Below are 18,244 nucleotides of genomic sequence, written 5' to 3'. Positions count from 1 at the left end.
CATATCTATGCACTGAAAGGCTCATCCTCTCTGACATTATTGAACACTTAGCTTGTCTGAGGACTCACCTTTAAAATTGCCACTGTAGTTTCTATTTCCTCAGTGCTGTAATTGCCAGTCTCTGTCACCACCATCTGGTGGTTGGCTTAGTTATTGAGGAAAGACAACTAAGAGTTGAAGACAAAAGCAGCTACATACTGATGTATCATAGCAGAGTCACAGATCTAGGCATGGAAGCAGAAAATATATTCCTCTTCACTGCGTGTGAAGAAAGCACGTTAGCTATATACAAGACTCAATTAATTTGGTCTTCCTAAGAAGAAATAAAAATTCTTAAGTATAGACTGCACCAAATCCTCAGACAGTCTTCATTAATGCATTATATGAGGTCAAACAAAGGTACCAGATAGTTTTTTCCCACATTTGCCTTTTGTTTAGGAAGCTGCGAGGTCTTTAGAAGGGAGTGGAGGACAGAAAATTGAAGATGAAAAAGAGGAAGGAACAAGGAAGGAAAAAAACAGAGCCAATTTTACAATCACCCAGAATTTTGTGTCTTTGTAGTTGGTATAATGCCTTTCCAAATGGTAATCCTAACTGTCTCCATCTAGGGTGTCTGTGCAAGTTGTTTCTCACATGCATTGTCTCCCTGTCCACCGGATTCAAAACCAATTGTAAGTGATGTTTCCTGACAGATTCCCCCGCGATACAAAATGTATACATCCCCATGTGTTGCTTGTTGCTCTTCCAATAAGCAAGAAAAAGAACCAGATAGTATTACAGAAAGCTGCATAAAAATATAAATGTAGGCAGTAGATTAGTCTATTTTTGGCAGCTATTAAAGAGTCCGGTAATTTTAGTGTTACTTTATTTGCTGTAGCAAGATCCCTCACATTTCATAGCAGTTATGACTCTTCTCTCAGGCAAAGATCTATTTAGGATAGGGTTTGGCAAGAGAGAGAGGTGAGGAATTAGAATTACTGTGATTATGCTTTGGGAGTTCATAAATGAAAAATAGAGGAGGGATGCATTTAAATTAGACCACAGATCTGTTAAAAATTTCTTTTGATTAAGCATCCCAGAAGTAACTATCTGCAGGAATTTTCTTCCCCATGTTATAAAAATCCACTGGTAGTTAGTCCAATATGCCATATTCAATAATAACCACAGGTAAAATTAAGAAAAATCATGATGCGTAATTCAATAAATTAAAAAAAATTGAAAATATGTGACTTCTCGGCAAGGTGCTTTGTTATCTGATTGACCTATGTTCCAGTATTAAGACTGCACCACAACACTGTACATTGGTCATAAATACTAATGCTTCCATTTTGTGTGTTTTTCAGCCTTTCTCAAAGCGAACATGCATTATTGAAGGCCCAGCCTATCCAAAAACTGGCTGTACTAGATACTGCAACATAACAATAAAGGTACACAGTTACAGTTCCTTAAGATGAAATGTACACGGGAGTTTTCCAAAGGGTTGTCTTGCACACCATGACCTATCCTTCGGGGCTGAGATACACATTCTGATAGATGTCCATGCACTTTTGGTATCAAACCTTCTACAGGTAGATGAGAGCAAAATACCAGGCAAATTTTTGCCAGTATCCATTCCCATACCTGCAGTAACTCCTCTGTACAACTCACACATACTAGTGTGTGACTAGTACTTCCAACAAGGCTTTTCAGCTGCCATATGTTATTGACAACAACGATCTCGCGCTAACTGGGCTCCTTGCCCAAACACTGTGATGGCCCCTTTCAGCTACACCCACAAAGAACAGCACAGTGTGGATCCCCTGGACCCAGCTGTCCCTGCCACAAGACTTCACGCAATATTCAGAAATAATGAATGACGAACAATCCCAAAGCCACAGTCTACTTGCTCTGCTTGTAATCCTCACAGAAGCCTTTGGCCTCTTAGGAGGCACTTATACCTTTCCTGGCTCCCAGAACTCTGAGTTAGGTCCTGGTGTAAAGGGCTGGTGCCTTCCCTTATACAGATCCCTGTAAATACTGGGTTACTCTGGCTCCATCTGTCTACTCAGGTCTAACCATTCATTCAGATGGCAGGCAGAACTATTTGCTTAATTTTGCAGAAACCTGAGTGTTGCAGAGGCTTCTTCGGCCCCAGCTGCAGTCCATGCCCAGGAGGTTTCTCCAAACCCTGCTCAGGAAATGGACAGGTAAGCAGAACCTCCACTCCCATCCTGCTCTCTCTCAGTTTTGGGGAGGATGGAGTGTGTCCCAAAAGCCCAAGAATAATTTCTGTATTACAGGATTATTTGGTTCTGTAAGATCTGCACAGTCCAGTGATGGTCATGAATTAATGGTTCAGTTAAAAAGAGGAGGGAAAATGAATCTGTCTCCTCTTAAACATCTGAACTGCAAGTTTGTCTGGTCCCAGTATAGAGGAAAAGCTGGGGTTAAATGACTTCCTCTGATGCTTTTAATCTGCACACTGCAGGGGAGTAACAGATCTCTATTCTTATTTTAAAACTGCAAAACAAGGCACATATGACTAAAAGCACAAGAAAAACTTTTGCATTAGAAGACATTTTTCATTAAAGATGAGGCTCTTTCTAATTGCTTCTCAAAAACACTGCATGAATAGATCCATAATCTCTTTCTGCAGGAGAGAGAATGATTTCTTTCCATTTATACATAGAAATCACCTTTCTTCCTTACTGCAGTGCATGGATGGCCTGGAAGGAAATGGGACCTGCATTTGTGCTGAGGCATTTCAAGGCTCTCTCTGCCAGTTCTGCTCAGACCCTGACAAATACGGACCTCAGTGTGACAAAAGTAAGTACAGCCACACTTCTTATGCCCAAGAATCATAGACTTGTTTAGTTGGAAGGAATCCTTAAAGGCCATCTAGTCCAAATCTCCCGCAATAAACAGGGTCACTCACAGTTAGATCAGGGTGCTCAGAACCCCTCCAGTCTGACCTCGGACATCTCCAGGAATGGGCATCCACAACATCTCTGGGCAACATGTTTCAGTGCCTCACCACACTTATTGTAAAAAACTTCTACCTTATATCCAGTCTAAATCTCCTCTCTTGTAGTTTGAAACCTATTCCACTTGTCCTAATCCAACAGACCCTAAGAAGGAGTCTGCCTCCTTCTTTCTTACAGCCCCCCTTTACATACCGAAAGGCTGCTCTCAGGTCTCCTTCGAGCCTTCTCTTCTCCAGGCTGAACAGCCCCAGCTCTCTTAGCCTGTCTTCATAGGGGAAGTGTTCTGTCCTTTGGATCATTCTTGTTGCCTACTGGATGCACTCCAGCAGTTCCATGTCTCTCCCGTACTGGAGAGAATGGAATTTTCCCTTTACATACTAGTATACAGTCCTTTATACCCTAGAATACTCTGCTATACACTAAGGCAGATGTTAAATGCTACATAAAGAATCTGCACAGCAGATAAGATGGATGTCTCTGAGTCAGGTTCTTTTCTTATTTCAAAGGAATAAATTTAAGCCTAGATTTAGAGAAAATCTTCTCACTGGCTTAACTGGGTTTTCTGTAAGGGTCATATCTCACTTGATATTAATTTACTGTTTCTTTCTTTTCTATCTCCCTCACACGAGTAATTGAAATTAAAATCTTTTCTATTCATTGCTGTTCTGCTGTTGCCCACACTTAGAACAGAATCTGTTTACAATGACAAATGTATGCAATTCAAGAACAACTAAATCTATAAAGAGATTGTACTTAGGTCTGCTTAATAACTATCCCTATTGAATAATTTCTTATCTACTGAATAGTTTATAGCTTTAGCAGTCATCTTCAGTACATTGAAAAATTTAATCTTGCTGTGTCAAACTATACTGCATTGAATAGAATCATCAAAGTTGGAAAAGACCTCTAAGATCATCTAGTCCAACCACCAGCCTATCCCCACCATGCCCACTAACCACATCCCTCAGTGCCACATCCACATGGTTCTAGAGCACCTCCAGGGATGATGACTCCACCACCTCCCTGGGCAGCCTGTGCCACTGCAGCACCATTCTTTCTGAGAAGAAATTGTTCCTAATATCCAACCTGAATCTCCCCTGGTGCAACTTATTTGAAAGTCTATAGAATAGGTATCATGAAAGATAAATATATTCCCCAACTTTATAATGCTTTTCTAGTCTTTTTGCTGTGAAACAGCCTGCCTTTCATCAATCATCCAGAGGTACATGGACAAAAACTGAAAGACAAATTCTGTAAGAAAAGCTGAAACTGCCTAAGCTCCAACCCTGGCCAGGGGTTGGCTTCACTAGTTGGTACTTGGGATTGCAGAAGCATTACCTATCAGGCTCATTGGACATACTGATGCGCCTCCCATCAGCACTGATCAGTGCAGCCATAGTATTTAAAGGCTTCCTACATAGTTGGAACTGCATCAGAAGTTGTGCAATTAAAAAACTTTTGCCTTAATAACCTAGGACACAGTACTTTGTTGTCTGAAATACTTTAAATTTCATTGATAGATAAGTGCCATACAATAGATTTTAAAAAGTTATCTGTGAAAGATACCTGAAAAGACATGGAAATGATAAATAAACAATGAGTCCCTCCAATAAAAAGAGAAAAATACAAAAGATTAGATAGAAGAATAAAAGAGCAATTGATTCATGTGCTATACAAGGATAGATGTATTTTGCCACTATGGAATTGCACATTGTGTTTTATCTCTGATAGAGTGCCTCTGCATTTATGGGAAGTGTGATAACCGAATAGACAGTGATGGAATCTGTCTTCCTGGATCATGCAGAAAAGGATACACCGGGAAATTCTGTGATAAGCCAGTTGTTCCCTGCGAGCCCTCTCTGCAGCTCTGCCATGAGCATGCAGACTGTCAGCTTAGTGATGGTGCAGTGAGGTAAGTCAGCAATTTCCATCTAATTAATATCGAATATGATGCAGCACTTTCCCACTTTCTTGATAAAAGCCACACTTTGTAGCAGCACACAAACATCAGCCACTGAACTACTGTTATGCAGCAAATAAGCGAAGCACACACCATATCCACTTCCATTTCCTAGTAAGAATTAAAAGCTGTCATACATTATCTTTAAGACTGATCAGATAGATGTTAATGGATCTGAACACTGTTAGAAGGCTGCCCTCCTTCCCACAATGCCCTACAAGGGCTCTTTATTTCTGACCTTCTCTTAGTGAAATAGCAGTTTGAGCCTTATTGAAAAACAATGGAACTCCTATTGCAGTTTGGGGATAAATAACTCAATGAAGTCAGCCCAGATGCTGTAGCACTATGAGTCCCTGACAGGACTGGTCACAAAACTGTTCCTACCGACAGTTGTCTTGTGCTTGCTCATGCCCACCTTGGCCATCACGTGCAGCAAGTTTGCTTCTTGCTGCATTGCACTAGTAATGAGTCATTGCAGTAAGCAGAATGCTGGATACTGCATAACTGTGCTTCAGAAATTCCCCCCTCTTGGAGAGGGAAGGACCAGGGAAACAAAGGAGCTCTTGGTCTTGTATGCACTTCAAATAGAAAGCTATCTTCTCGGTCAATGAAAGAAAGAACACCAATTTAGAAGTATTACCTTACCTTTGCCAAGATCACATTAGCACTGAATTAATTTCACTCCCAATTTCATACACAGAGAACAGATCCCTGGTTTGTATTAAACTAGTCATGTATTTTCAGGAGAGTGGGGGAGGAGGATGGAGAGGGAGGGTGTGGAAATAAAACAACGTATGCACTATTTGCATCGTGAATCCAAGGTTACCAGTTTTAAGTTGCCTATAAATAACACATTAGAGTGGAAAACATTTCCTTAATTTTACAGCTTACCTAACATGTTCAGTGATTTTCCTCTCCTCTTGTCTCTATAGCTGTGTTTGCAAGTCTGGCTATGAGGGAGATGGCATGACCTGCAGCAAAGTCGATCCCTGTGCTAGTTTATATTCAGGTGGCTGCAATATACATGTAAGTACAGGCTTTTCCTCTGAGCCGAGCACCACAGAAAAGCAGGCAACAAATAAAGTAATGAGCAAGGTTTGGCTGAAACATTTCCAAAAGAAGCGTCACAGTTTTCACTGCAGTTTCAAGGTCTTTCTCTGACAGGGACATTATTACTGCTTAGACCTAAAGGTGGATGCCACTTAACTGTCCATAGCCAAGGTAAGCCATGACATGTTCCAGCCAAGCAGTAGCAACACAGCTCTGGTGAAAACAAAGTTAGGATAAAAAGGAATTTTCCTTCCATTCAGAGGTAGCTATGAGAAAGTCTTGAAGTAGAACATGCCCAAGTAAGGAAGTAAAAATCTTTACTAGCCTCTCTCACAGCAGCTATCCAGAAGTCTGTGTGAATAGGTTGTTCCCCACATGTGCTTTTTGGTCCATGACACCAGTTTTGTGGATTAAGGAGGATTTGATGCTCCATAGTTTCTGCTGCCACAGCCAAGAGCCTACTTCTTTGCACCCAGTGCCAATTTTACCCAAAAGATTACAGCATGGTCCTGCTGCAAGCAGAGGTGGATGAGCCTCCTTGGCTGAGCTGCTCCCTACCAGGTTTGCACGCCCTTGCCTGCACAAATGGAGATTATTTTTTCTGTCCTCTGTTCCCTTCTCAGGCTGAGTGCATTCAAACAGGCCCAGGAGGGCATGTGTGTGCTTGCCAGCCAGGATGGACAGGCGATGGATGGGACTGCTCAGCCATCAACAATTGCCTACTGCCTTCCGTGTCTGGATGCCATGAAAATGCCACTTGCATATACATTGGGCCTGGTCAGGTAAAGCCTCACTTCTTCTCACTTTCTGCACCAGTTCTCACTTGTTTTGTTCTGCTGGCACTTCCTGCCCTCATTCATCCCCAGGCTCTCCTTTCCCTCCAGGCCACATGCCCATTCTCACACAAAGCAGCCTCCCACAGCTCCCATTCCATTTTTTGCTCTGTGTTATTTCTCCAGGAGCAAATACTGTAAAGTACATTAGGTGTGTAGTATCAAGGTCTACTGGAGGTATTAGTCAGTCACATTCCACTGAAGTCACTGGAGCTATGCAGGAACACGGACAGTCTTATCTGCCAACGTCTAGAATATGTACACAGTTTTAATCATTATAATATATTGCCGTGTTTTATTGAAACAACAGAATGACTGCAAGTGTAAAGATGGATTTAGAGGGAATGGAATTGAATGCACACTCATAAACTCATGCTTGGAACAAAATGGAAAATGCCATCGTCTGGTGAGTAATAAGTCATTCTTTGAACAAAGTGTTCAGATACGTATCACACCCCACCTTCTGTGCACACCATAGAGTTTCCTTGCCATTTCAAACCTGCAGTTTTTGCTCAAGATTAAATAGAGCTTTCCAGTCCAAGCAGTGATACAGCCACCAAAAACACTGTACAAGTTACGTCAATATGGTACATGCATTGGGCTGCTCCCAGTTCTACCTTCATGGAAGGCTATCTCAAGCCTGGAGTGAATGCCTACTGCTTCTCTATCAGTAACTACAATCTGGATGCAATAGTTTTTTGAGACATTTACCTGAGTCATACATCTCTAACTGGACATCTGTCTATTGTACAAGTAACTGCATATGTTCAATGGACCTGCGGGCTCTGCAGAGAGAACACTGGGAAAGAGATAAAGTAAAAAGCAGAGAAGAGCAGAGGATGGATATATGTTATTCAGACGAAGAAGCAGGGCTTAGTATTTGGAGGAAGTAAGAAAGGGTTTAGATTCATGAATTTAGTACAGGCAAGGGAATTAGTGCCCTCAATTGGTGGAGTTTATCTTATAGGAAGGTAAGGAGGCTTGTGGAAGATGGAACAGAAATACTTTGCTGAGATAATGTCTATATATGAATGTATATTGTGAAGGATTTACAGGCCATCCTTGCTCTGGAGTAGCCTCCTGAGTATTTGACAGTCTTTCTCTCTCTTTCTTTCTGGTTTAAAGGCAACTTGTCAACTTGAGCCTTCTTATGGCTGGGAATGTGTGTGCCCCAAGGGCTATGAAGGAGATGGCAGAATATGCTATGGAAATGCTGCAGATGTAAGTAAGATGTTCATCATCTCTAAGCACAGGACCTACTGCACATTTCTTATACTGGATCTTAACCAGACAGCAAAGTCATTATAAACAGTTAGGAAAATGTGATGCCCAACAATGCTGACTGCAGAGTGTTTCTGCTGGAGACTCATGTCTGATAAGAAATTATCTGTTCTGTTCAAAAACGTATCTTGGAAAGAGGTCTAATGGATATAAGTGTATTTCTTTAAGACAAATTATAAAGTGCCAGCCTCAGAGTCCTAACTTCATATATTCTAAGCAGTCCTAATTTCTTATATGCTAAGCACTCATATCCCAGCTGGGAATGGCAAGATCTCAGCTCTATCAAAACTCTGCCTTGAGCTACCTCAGTAGAGATGGTCAATTTATCACATTACTCAAACCATGCAGACTGGTAGACAAATAAAATCCAAACAAGTAAATTGGAAAAATAAATATGCATTTAACATTGTAGGAAAAATGAAAGTGTCAGCTGTCCGAGCCATTGGCAGCAATTTTACATGCCTCTTGGCACTATCTGCCATCCTTGCTTATACCATCATCTATATCTGTTCCAAGAACTGTGGCAGAATAAAAGCAGAATTACATGTGAGGTGTTGTAGAAATACCAGCCAAAACATGAATGCTCTCCCTTTCCATGCATACTGAAAACCTTCTCCTCCGTGTAACATCAGGCAGGCCACACACAGTGGGTTACTCCACAAGCTACAGCAAGAGTATTTAGTATTTAGCTTTTTAGAGCTTACATAATCATTGCTCTCTTTTGTTTCCAATCAGGAGTTATCTACTCTATCAGAGGCAACAGCATTTAACCAATGGATTAATGTAAGTACTTTATCAACTTTATGGTTGATATTTTAGTGTGTACAAGTCCACAGAAAACCATAAGTCTTTTAGCCTTTAGAAATGAGATCCCCAAAGCAATATTCAGTATTCTCTCATGCTGTAGAGACTTCAGTTATGGAAAGAAATTGGAGTATTTCTCCCACTAGTCAACAACCATACTGATCATCCGATTCTTCATTTCTCTCTGAAAACCAGTTCCTGCTCCCAAATTCAAGCAGGCAAGAAAGCTCCATGTGTACAAGAGTTAGTTACAAGCCTGCTTTCTGAGGCAGGGTCTACCTAGGCCGTGGCCTGGGTACATGGTACCAGGGTACATGCAGAGTATGCTCCAGGGAGATCCTCTCATCTTTCCTCGTGCACTTTAACTACAAACAAGTAGAGAGGACAGGCAATGCCTTACTGCTCCCATTCTCACTGAGCCCCGTGCCAGGAAAACATTACTATATGGCTGATCATTGTATTGCTGCTACATCAAGCAGTAAGGAAAAAATTTTGTCTCCACCCAGGCTTGACTTCAGTGCAGGAAATGAAGAAGTGGATTAACGTGTTTGGCTTTAGATCAGGAAAAGATCAGCAACTTAAATTTCATAAAAAAGAAGTTCTAGATAGGTTGATTAACACTGACAACTTCTTATTTCCATATGTATCACCTATTACTAGGGCAGCAGTAATATTAGAGACCCTACCCCACTGAGATGAGCATTGGTACAAATAAGATCAAAAACAGTTCTTCTGCAGAGTTTAAAACATAAGAAGTGTGTAGCAAGTATATGGACACGTGAAAGGAACAGTGATATGCTAATGAATGGCACACGAAGCAGCAGTCATGGCATATTAGCTGCTCTCATGCTTTTCAAAGTTTGACAGTTTGGGGACCATAAAACATGCAATTGCAAAAGGAAGCTCGGGGAACTACTTGAAAGCAAGGCAGGTGTGGCTGATTTAGATCTGTTAGCTGCCTGGGCGTGGGCTCAGATTGCAGCACCAGCAGCTCTAAAGGGAGCAAAACTAATGAAATTAAAGAAATGAGCACAATAGGAGAGGCTGCTCACCTGCTAATGTGCTCTTTAGATAATGAAGCAGGGAGGAAAAAAAAAAAAATTTCCTAGGGAGCAGACATCATTTACTGAAACAGAAGTGTGGAAATTCCTGCTACTCTTCAAATTACAGTAAATAACAGTAGCTAAAAACATGAGCAACAGGGAGGTACATCCATCTGTGTGGTTTTTAACTTTATACTTGAACAGGAATGTGATGTTTACCATGTTTCATAACCAAAGATTTTTCTTGCTGATTAAGAAGGTTGAGAAAATGAAGCATGTTGCTATTTTTATACTTAAATATTTGGAAGGAGACAGTGGTGATGGCTAGAAAGAAAGATGATCTTAACAGAGACAAAATTCCCAGCTATTTAAGGGAACTGATTCCCTTCTTGACTTAAAAACCAGTATGAGTATCGAAGGACTATCCAAGATAAGCCAGGCAGCATACCAGCCACAGTATGAAAAGTAGAATGCAAGTTCATATGGCTCCCTCATGTTTTGCAGTATCAAAAATGGCAAGTTGTGGAACTTGCGAAAAGTTTGGAGAACCATATATTTAGAAAGATCACACTCCGTTCAAATCTTCATCTCTCCTTTTTCTACCCCACAAAAATAAGTCAATCAATCAAATAATCAACCAATCAATCAATATAAACAAGTGGAAAAATACTCTCCAGTGAAGATTCGCTTATGACTTTAAGGTAGACATGAACATATGGGGGATGGGGATGATGCATACTACAAGGCCTACATCCCTCAGCTAAAATCACAGCTGTCAGAGCAGCAAAACCCATGGAAGTGCTGGTGTGCACTGTTGTACATCTTGAAAAATCCCAGTCACGTCAATTCCAAATCCAGTCTTACTCGAAATGTGAACATTGCATTACATGGATTTCTTGTTTTACGGATCACAATCCTCCTATCTGTTAAGTAGGCAGGAGCATTCTGCAAGAGCAGGCTACTGCAGTTATGAGTGACTAGCAGAACTTAGCCCACTGATTTTCTTTTTTAACATTTAGGAACATAAAGTAGAACCCAAAAGATAGGGCAGCTTTGGTGACGTGACTTCTCTCACGTGTTTCATGATAAAAAAATCAATTCTGACCTGAACTTTCTTGTTGCCCTTTAAATGCTATCAATCTATTCTGTAAAATATAGATACTCATTTACTATTTTTGTACAGCTCTAAGTACTTCTGTTCAAGTCATTGCTCAGTTTAATAGTTTTTCCTCCTCAGGCCAGTCACAAAGCACGTCACACACCCCACCTTGCTAGTAAGTCAGTGGCAACTATTTATATGTCATAATTAGGATTAATTCTTTTACTTTCCTTATTTTCCTGCAGGATGCTCAGTTAAACTCAGTGTTGTCTACCACCTCAAATCTAACTGTCCTCGTGCCTTCTCTTCAAGCAATTGAAAACATGGACGAAGATGAAAAAGATTTTTGGATGTCAAAGAGTAATATCCCAGCCCTACTGAAGTACGTTAATGGTTTTGTTTTGTTTTTCAGTGAATTGCTTTTCATTCCAAACAAGTCTTTGATATGAAGTCCCCACAGCAAGACAGCTATGATATTTTTAAGGGAGGCACGTAGTATTTTACTTCTAGTTACAGTACTGTAAATCTCTGTAGCAGTTCCACTGAAAACAGAGACATTATTTGTATCATGCCAGAAATGTTTAAAGGCTAAGCTAAGATAAAACATAGAAGAACTAGGTATTGTGCAAACCATTTCTGCTTTAAACCACAGTTTTAGACACAATAAATTTATTTGGGGAGGGGAGGAGGGGAAGAAAAAACAAACAAAAAAAAAAAAGAAGAAAGAAAAAAATCTGAGAAAACGCAAAACTTTAAAATCCAGTTAATTTCTTTTAGGTATCATCTACTGACAGGAGCTTTCAGCTTTGCCGATTTCCAGAATTTATCATCTTCTGATATGCTGCCGACATCCCTACAGAGCAACTTCCTACACTTATCTAAAGAAAATGGGGTGAGATGAGCTGCAAACCACTGCGGTACCATACATGAGACCTTGACATCTCTGCTGACAGCATGCTCATGTTAAAAACCATATAGATACTATGCACCTGTATTTTTAAAAAGACTATACCATAAAGTTAAAGGAATAGATCAAATATATGGGCCCCTCTTGGCAAAACTAATGTGATTTTCCCCACAAATTGTCCGAGCTGAAATTCATTGGCAGTATTATTATTCCTAATGTCTTGTAGTAAAACAGAAGTGCAAACTAGGCCCAGCACAGCCTGTGAACTAATTTAAGACAAAACACATCAGGGAAACCCGATAACTTATTTTAGGAAACTGGAAACATAGGAGGAAGAAGTGATGTCATGCAAATATCTGCATGTGCAACTCAATAGTCTCAGATCACACAGAGATGTTTTTAAAGGTAAGTAGTTACCACTGGCAGCCCTTCATCCTCAGCCTTTTTATATAGTACTTCTGAAGAGAAGTATTTTCTGACATATCTGACACATTTAAGCACATCAGTCCTGTTACAGGTGGAAAGAGTACTCTGCTTTGAGGAAAAAAGCATGTTGTCCCTGAGGGACGCAAAGACACGGCAGAATGTGACAGTGGAGATACAGAAAGGAGCTCAGCCTGACTCAGGTGGGGCAAGCCCACCTGCCCCAAATGGCCAAACCAGTATAACCATGTGGCTTTGCTGGTCAGCAGGTTGGTGCAGCACAGAGTCCCCAGCTTATGGTTTCCAGAAGAGAATTCAACATCTGGGCCAGATTGGTGCAAAGCAGAGCCATGGTAGAACCTCAGGCCAGAGTCTATGAAGCTGTGAAAACCCACAGCACAAACCACCAGGAAACCGTGGCCACCATGGTGCCAAACCCTTCCTTTTCTCCTCTTGTCCTTTCAGAACCTCACTGTTGAGGGTGCTCACATTGTAACTGGTGACATCGCATCCACAAATGGGATCATACATGTTATTGATAAGGTACGTGGCCAAGCAGAGAGGGTTTATTCCTCTGCACCACAACCCAACGGAATGTAGTCAATGGCTCTTGCAAATAAATTATTTGAGCAGAAGAACATCTGCTCCTGCATCTGCTCCTTGCAGCTGCAACCACAGCATTTGCACAGGTGGGATACATGTTTCTATTGACATGGGATGCATCTACTCTCTTTCTAGGTTCTGACCCCCCTGCGAAGCACTATCATGCCGAGGCTACTGGCCCGTCTCGAGCAAATGCCTGACTACTCCATTTTCAGGGGCTACATTATTGTAAGTTTTCACAACTTTTTAAAGATAGAAGCTTGAATTTGAACTGGTATCAGAGTATCAGTGATCATCCCGTTGTGATTTATGTTTTTTATGTGTTTTGCAACAGCAATACAGCCTGGCAAATGAAATAGAAGCTGCAAACACATACACAGTGTTTGCCCCAAATAATGATGCCATAGAAAATTACCTGAGGGATAAAAAGGTTGCTACTCTGGTATGTATTACTCACAGGATATGTCTTAACAGCTGAGGGTCTCAATTCAGTTTCAAGTGGATGGATTGAAAGGATACAGAAATAGAAAGAAGTATTCATTTTCCAAGAAACTAATAAGTTTGTTATTACCACCAGCAGAGATGAGGAGAAGTGGATCCATATATTTTCCTGGCTTGCCAGAAATTAACTATTTGTTCTGGGTTTTGGCTTTCTCTGGATTAAAACAACTCTAAAAATATTCAAGTATTGGACTAGACTTTCTCCGATATCCCTGAAGGGAAATCAGAACAGGAATGACCAGGAATACCACTGAAATGGCTTTCCTAGGTGAACAAGTCCAATCCCCTGTCGTCACTAGCAATCTCATCATTAATAGCATCACAAAATATTATGACTCCTTCTTACAGCTATCCAGACATTTGTCCCCATCACTCCTGCTGGAACACCATCCCACACCACTTCCTGCAAACTGTTCCTAATACCAGTATTTAAGCACCTCTGGCCAGTCCCACAGTTCAGAAGAATACCTGAAGATTTCCTCACTAGAATAAATTCATCTAGCAAACCCCATTTACCACTGCCCTCTGCCAGCAACCTTGTGCGAGGCCCAGGCCCAACCCAGCCACTGGCTCCCCACACTAGCATGGATATGGTCATCCCACCTTCTCTGACAGTTTCAGGCCTTCCTCTCAGAGCCAGTTCATATTATTTTGACAGCATACTTCTGGCTAGCTCATATCCTTTTATTCTTATTCCAGCATCATGCTTTAGCTGAAACATACTTACTCTGCTACTATCTCTGCTTCCATTGTCTCCATTTTCAGCATGGAAGCTGAAGGGCACAACATTCAAATGACTCATCCCAAGACATTAACCACTGACCAGTTGTCCCATAACAGAATCCTGATTGATACCTCACCAGAAAAAATCATGCATTATCAATGTAAATCATCTCAAGTGACTTTTGATCTCTGTTTTAATTAGTTTCAATGTCATCATTTCCACATCACTATAAGAAGCATCTATAATAAATCTCTGAAAATACGTACATAGCTTTAAAATATCAATCTTGCTGGATTTTTGTTACACACAAACAGAAGTCCTTTTTATTTTCACTGCTTACCAGTAAGTTTATTCCATCTTTTTTCCATGCTTCCTAATTTCATATCATCTTTACAAAACACCTCCAGAGAACTTTGTCTCAGAGAAGAGATAGGAAGAGATCCCATTTCTTGGCCTCTCAGGAAGCAAGGTTATGTTAAGAGTGACTTCTCACCCTGCTGTTGACTAATATATGAGACATAAATGAGACCCTGTGGGCAAAGCCAGGAGACATCACAAATCTTGCATGGGTTACTTCATGTTTTCACACACTTTTGAAAGAGCAGAAGAACAAAGAGCAGTATGAATGTTCAGAACATGGGGACAATAGGCAATGGGATTTCTCATAGGTCTTGTTTACACTCTGAGAAAAGTTATCCCAAATAACTTTTTGTGCTTTATTACATAACCCTGAATTTAATTGTGTGTTTGCAGGATGAGGACCTAATCCGTTATCACATTTTGATAGATGAAAAGCTCCTGAAGAATGAGATGCACAATGGCATGCACAGGGAGACCATGCTTGGGTACTCCTACCATGTTGGGTTTTTCCTCCATAATAGTCAGGTACTGCTGTCCACAATTCTTCAGTTTCATGCCTTACAAGCAGCCAAAAAGATAGCAGCTGATGATAGCTCCATTCCATCCACTCAGATGGAGTGCCTCTCAGATTTATAATTCAAACTCACCCTTGAATGGATCTTCAATTGGATTTGATTTCAGTTGTACTTTTTACATTCAGAGCTGCATTTTAAAACCACTGTGGCAGACATGCATCTCTAGCAGTCACAAGCTTGCATTGTAAAATAGTCATTAATCTGACTTCCAAAGAACTATTAAAACCTACCTTCAGTTATAGCATATCAATTTTATTTTCTACAGATCAGACCTAAGAGCTTTAAGCACTTGGCAACAAATATCAATTGCTTTTCAACACCACTCATAGGAAAGTCAACCACAGAAAGATTAAGGAACCCACCCAATTCTGTGGCACAGACAAGAAGGGAATTTAGTCCTCCTCCTTCTCTGCCCCAGAGCTCCTTATGGACATAAACAAGGGAGGATGGGTAGCTCCTTACTAAAACAGTTTCAGCTCTCAGCTTTCTCTGGAAAAACAACTGCTTGTGGGGTGAAGGAGGGCATGAAGGGAGAGGGGGATAGCAGTGTGATGCTGAAAGCCCACCTTGAAGGAGTAATTGCCAAGGAGTTCTTCCCTGAAACACCCTTGCCCCTCAACAAGGCAGCAAACAGCCCTTGACTTGCTTCAGGCTTCTTCTTCAAAGTGTTTATATTTTGCATCTCATGTAGAAAAAGCAGCTCAGACAGATCCTGTTGCTAAGTAACTCCAACAAGCTGCATCCATCTCATGCCCTCCAGTTCAGTAAAGCCCTTAAAAGCATCAACTGAGATGCAAGAAAGTGCTTCAAATTGACTGCACCCTTCAGTTTTTCAGAAGTGAGCCATGTGCACCACTCCTTCCTTCACTCACTACTGTTCAGTTACCAGTGAGATAAGAGCTCTTCTGCTGCTTTAAAACTGATGGCATTTCTTTTGCAGTTATTCGTAAATGATGCACCTATAAGCTATGCAAACGTTGCAACAGACAAAGGAATTATTCATGGATTGGGAAAAGTTCTGGAAATCCAGAAGAACAGATGTGATACTAATCATACTGTTATCACTGTAAGTGATTCTGTTTGTACAGATTCCCAAAGGACCATCAGAGATATCTTCAGCAAAACACGGGTAAAATGTTCAGGCTAAAATGTACAGGATGCATGACACTACATGCCAGTAAGGAATACATGCATTTTCTATGAAGGATATTTCTACCAAGGATTTTTGCATCAGTTAAAATGTATTTGATCCTGCAATCAGTGTACTGACAGCCTGGATAAGACAATATTAAAATACCCCAGGAGTAAGCTGGTTCCTAAGCTTTAATTTTCAGAAAATAATTATGTACTATTTTAATACATCTGTTCTACCAGATGATATTTGTCAAGTAAAGCAGGAAGTGGGGAGAAAAAGAAAAAGAAAATACTTTTTGTAAAGAAGAATCTTTATTTTCATTCCAGAAACAGATTGCCTCTGCCTCGTGAAATCTTTGTGCCCTCTGAGTAAAGCACTCTCCCACTTCTGTTCCTATAATATATGAAATCAAATGGTTTTACATCCCTCTAAAGAAGGATGTAGCTTCCTCATGTAGGCAGAGAAAGGTTATTTTGTTTTTTCTCCTGAGGGGTGGAGATAGGACAGCAAACCTGCAGTGTACTTCCCTTTTGATGCAGCCCACAATCATTTAGACGAGGCAGACAAAGTGAGATTAGTGCTTTGGCCAAAGCAAATTGAACAGGCATGAATTTTTGTAGCCTAATTATATTCTTTGGCATACAGTCCTGTATTTGTGTATATATCACCCAATTTTTTTCCAAGCTTTTCTTAGACAGGTACTAGGCTTCACACAGTCTTTGCTTTTGCTTGCAATATTATTTTCCAATAAATGCAGCTACACACTTCAGTGTACATTTAAGCCTTAGTAAAGTGGCACCAAGTTGCCATTACCCTCGTGGCACAAGCAAGCTGTATCCAAGGTCAGGGTTTGGTTCATATTGCACTTGAGTGGGGAGGTGCTCGGGAGGCATCACTTTACAAGGGTACTGCAAAGTATCTAAATGTGCTTTCCTTCTCCTTTCATTTTGCTTAAGGAAAAGTGCAGAATTTGTTCACAACCATCAAGTTGCCCCCCAGGAACGAAAGAAATAGTAAGTCTTTTATTGTTCATACTTAAGATGCATATATCAAAACTTAGCATAGATATGTTCAATCTCCTTTCATATATATTTGTTCGAAGAACATTTAGACATTGTGTTGAGGGACGTGGTTTAGTGAGAGCTATTGGTGAATGGTGTATGGTTGGACTGGATGATCTTGTTGGTCTTTTCCAACCTTGGTGATTCTATGATATGATTCTATGATGTAATAGCCTCAATTTTAACAGCAGTCATCATAGTTACTTTGGTATTCTACATACATTTCTTACAGCAATAGCATAAATCCACCCTTGGTCTAAGCCACCCTTTGGGCAGGGGAGCAGAATCAAGAGCATCTTAAAGATAGCTTTGTCCAGAAAGACCAGTTTCTAGTTAGCGCTTTGTCACATGAAGAATCCTTCAACTGCAATAGTTATCTGCCAAGCAAAACTCCCTACTATGAAGGAGTTCAGAACAACCCAGAGTATATTTGCTACCTGAGCAGTCTTCTTACCCACCGGGTCAAAGTACAGAAGGGTAAAATCAGCCTGGCTGCATGCTGTGAGTTACAGTCACACAGAAACTTGGAGACTGTAAAGACTGTGGATGCCCAGTTTCCCAGGTGTGGAAACTGTGGATATTTAGGAGGACCCTATCAACCATAAGGAGATCTGAAGTTTCTTGATGTCTGAATTTTTCTGAGAAAGACCCTCTGTTGGGATTATATAAACATTTTTTCCTCTAGAATTTTCATCTTTAATTAGACTAATTGTGTCACTAATAGGATTCCAAAAGAGATCAAGTCCCATCCACTCCATAAAAATAATTGGTTGGTAAAGCCCAACTAAAGCACTCATGAGTAAATCTCAAAACCATTAACATTTCATTTTCAGCAAGTAGCTGGACGCTTATCTCAATCTCCTAACAAATGTACAAGACTGGCATTTCTTCTCCCAAGAGCAAACTTTCCCAACTTGTCCAG

The 18,244-nt window shown here is 40.6% G+C and overlaps 1 protein-coding gene across 1 annotated transcript in view; it reads left to right on the top strand.

Annotated features, from left to right (window-relative positions):
• STAB2 (stabilin 2) overlaps positions 1-18,244 on the top strand; it is an 80,038-nt gene that overhangs the window by 30,807 nt on the left and 30,987 nt on the right. Inside the window, exons 19-36 of the mRNA XM_085228049.1 lie at positions 609-671; positions 1,344-1,427; positions 2,100-2,186; positions 2,694-2,805; positions 4,695-4,875; positions 5,856-5,949; positions 6,597-6,755; positions 7,117-7,212; positions 7,932-8,027; positions 8,823-8,870; positions 11,279-11,415; positions 11,811-11,925; positions 12,829-12,906; positions 13,102-13,194; positions 13,301-13,408; positions 14,945-15,076; positions 16,067-16,192; positions 17,218-17,274. Coding sequence (XP_085084175.1) covers positions 609-671; positions 1,344-1,427; positions 2,100-2,186; positions 2,694-2,805; positions 4,695-4,875; positions 5,856-5,949; positions 6,597-6,755; positions 7,117-7,212; positions 7,932-8,027; positions 8,823-8,870; positions 11,279-11,415; positions 11,811-11,925; positions 12,829-12,906; positions 13,102-13,194; positions 13,301-13,408; positions 14,945-15,076; positions 16,067-16,192; positions 17,218-17,274 — 1,866 coding nt within the window. The remainder of the gene's footprint in view (positions 1-608; positions 672-1,343; positions 1,428-2,099; positions 2,187-2,693; positions 2,806-4,694; positions 4,876-5,855; positions 5,950-6,596; positions 6,756-7,116; positions 7,213-7,931; positions 8,028-8,822; positions 8,871-11,278; positions 11,416-11,810; positions 11,926-12,828; positions 12,907-13,101; positions 13,195-13,300; positions 13,409-14,944; positions 15,077-16,066; positions 16,193-17,217; positions 17,275-18,244) is intronic.

The sequence above is a fragment of the Meleagris gallopavo genome, chromosome 1, assembly GCF_905368555.1.
Source record: "Meleagris gallopavo chromosome 1, MGAL_WU_HG_1.1, whole genome shotgun sequence".
Classification (NCBI taxonomy): domain Eukaryota; kingdom Metazoa; phylum Chordata; class Aves; order Galliformes; family Phasianidae; genus Meleagris; species Meleagris gallopavo.
The sequence above is the reverse complement of the archived record's forward strand: the minus strand, read 5'-3'. Positions and strand labels throughout refer to the sequence as shown.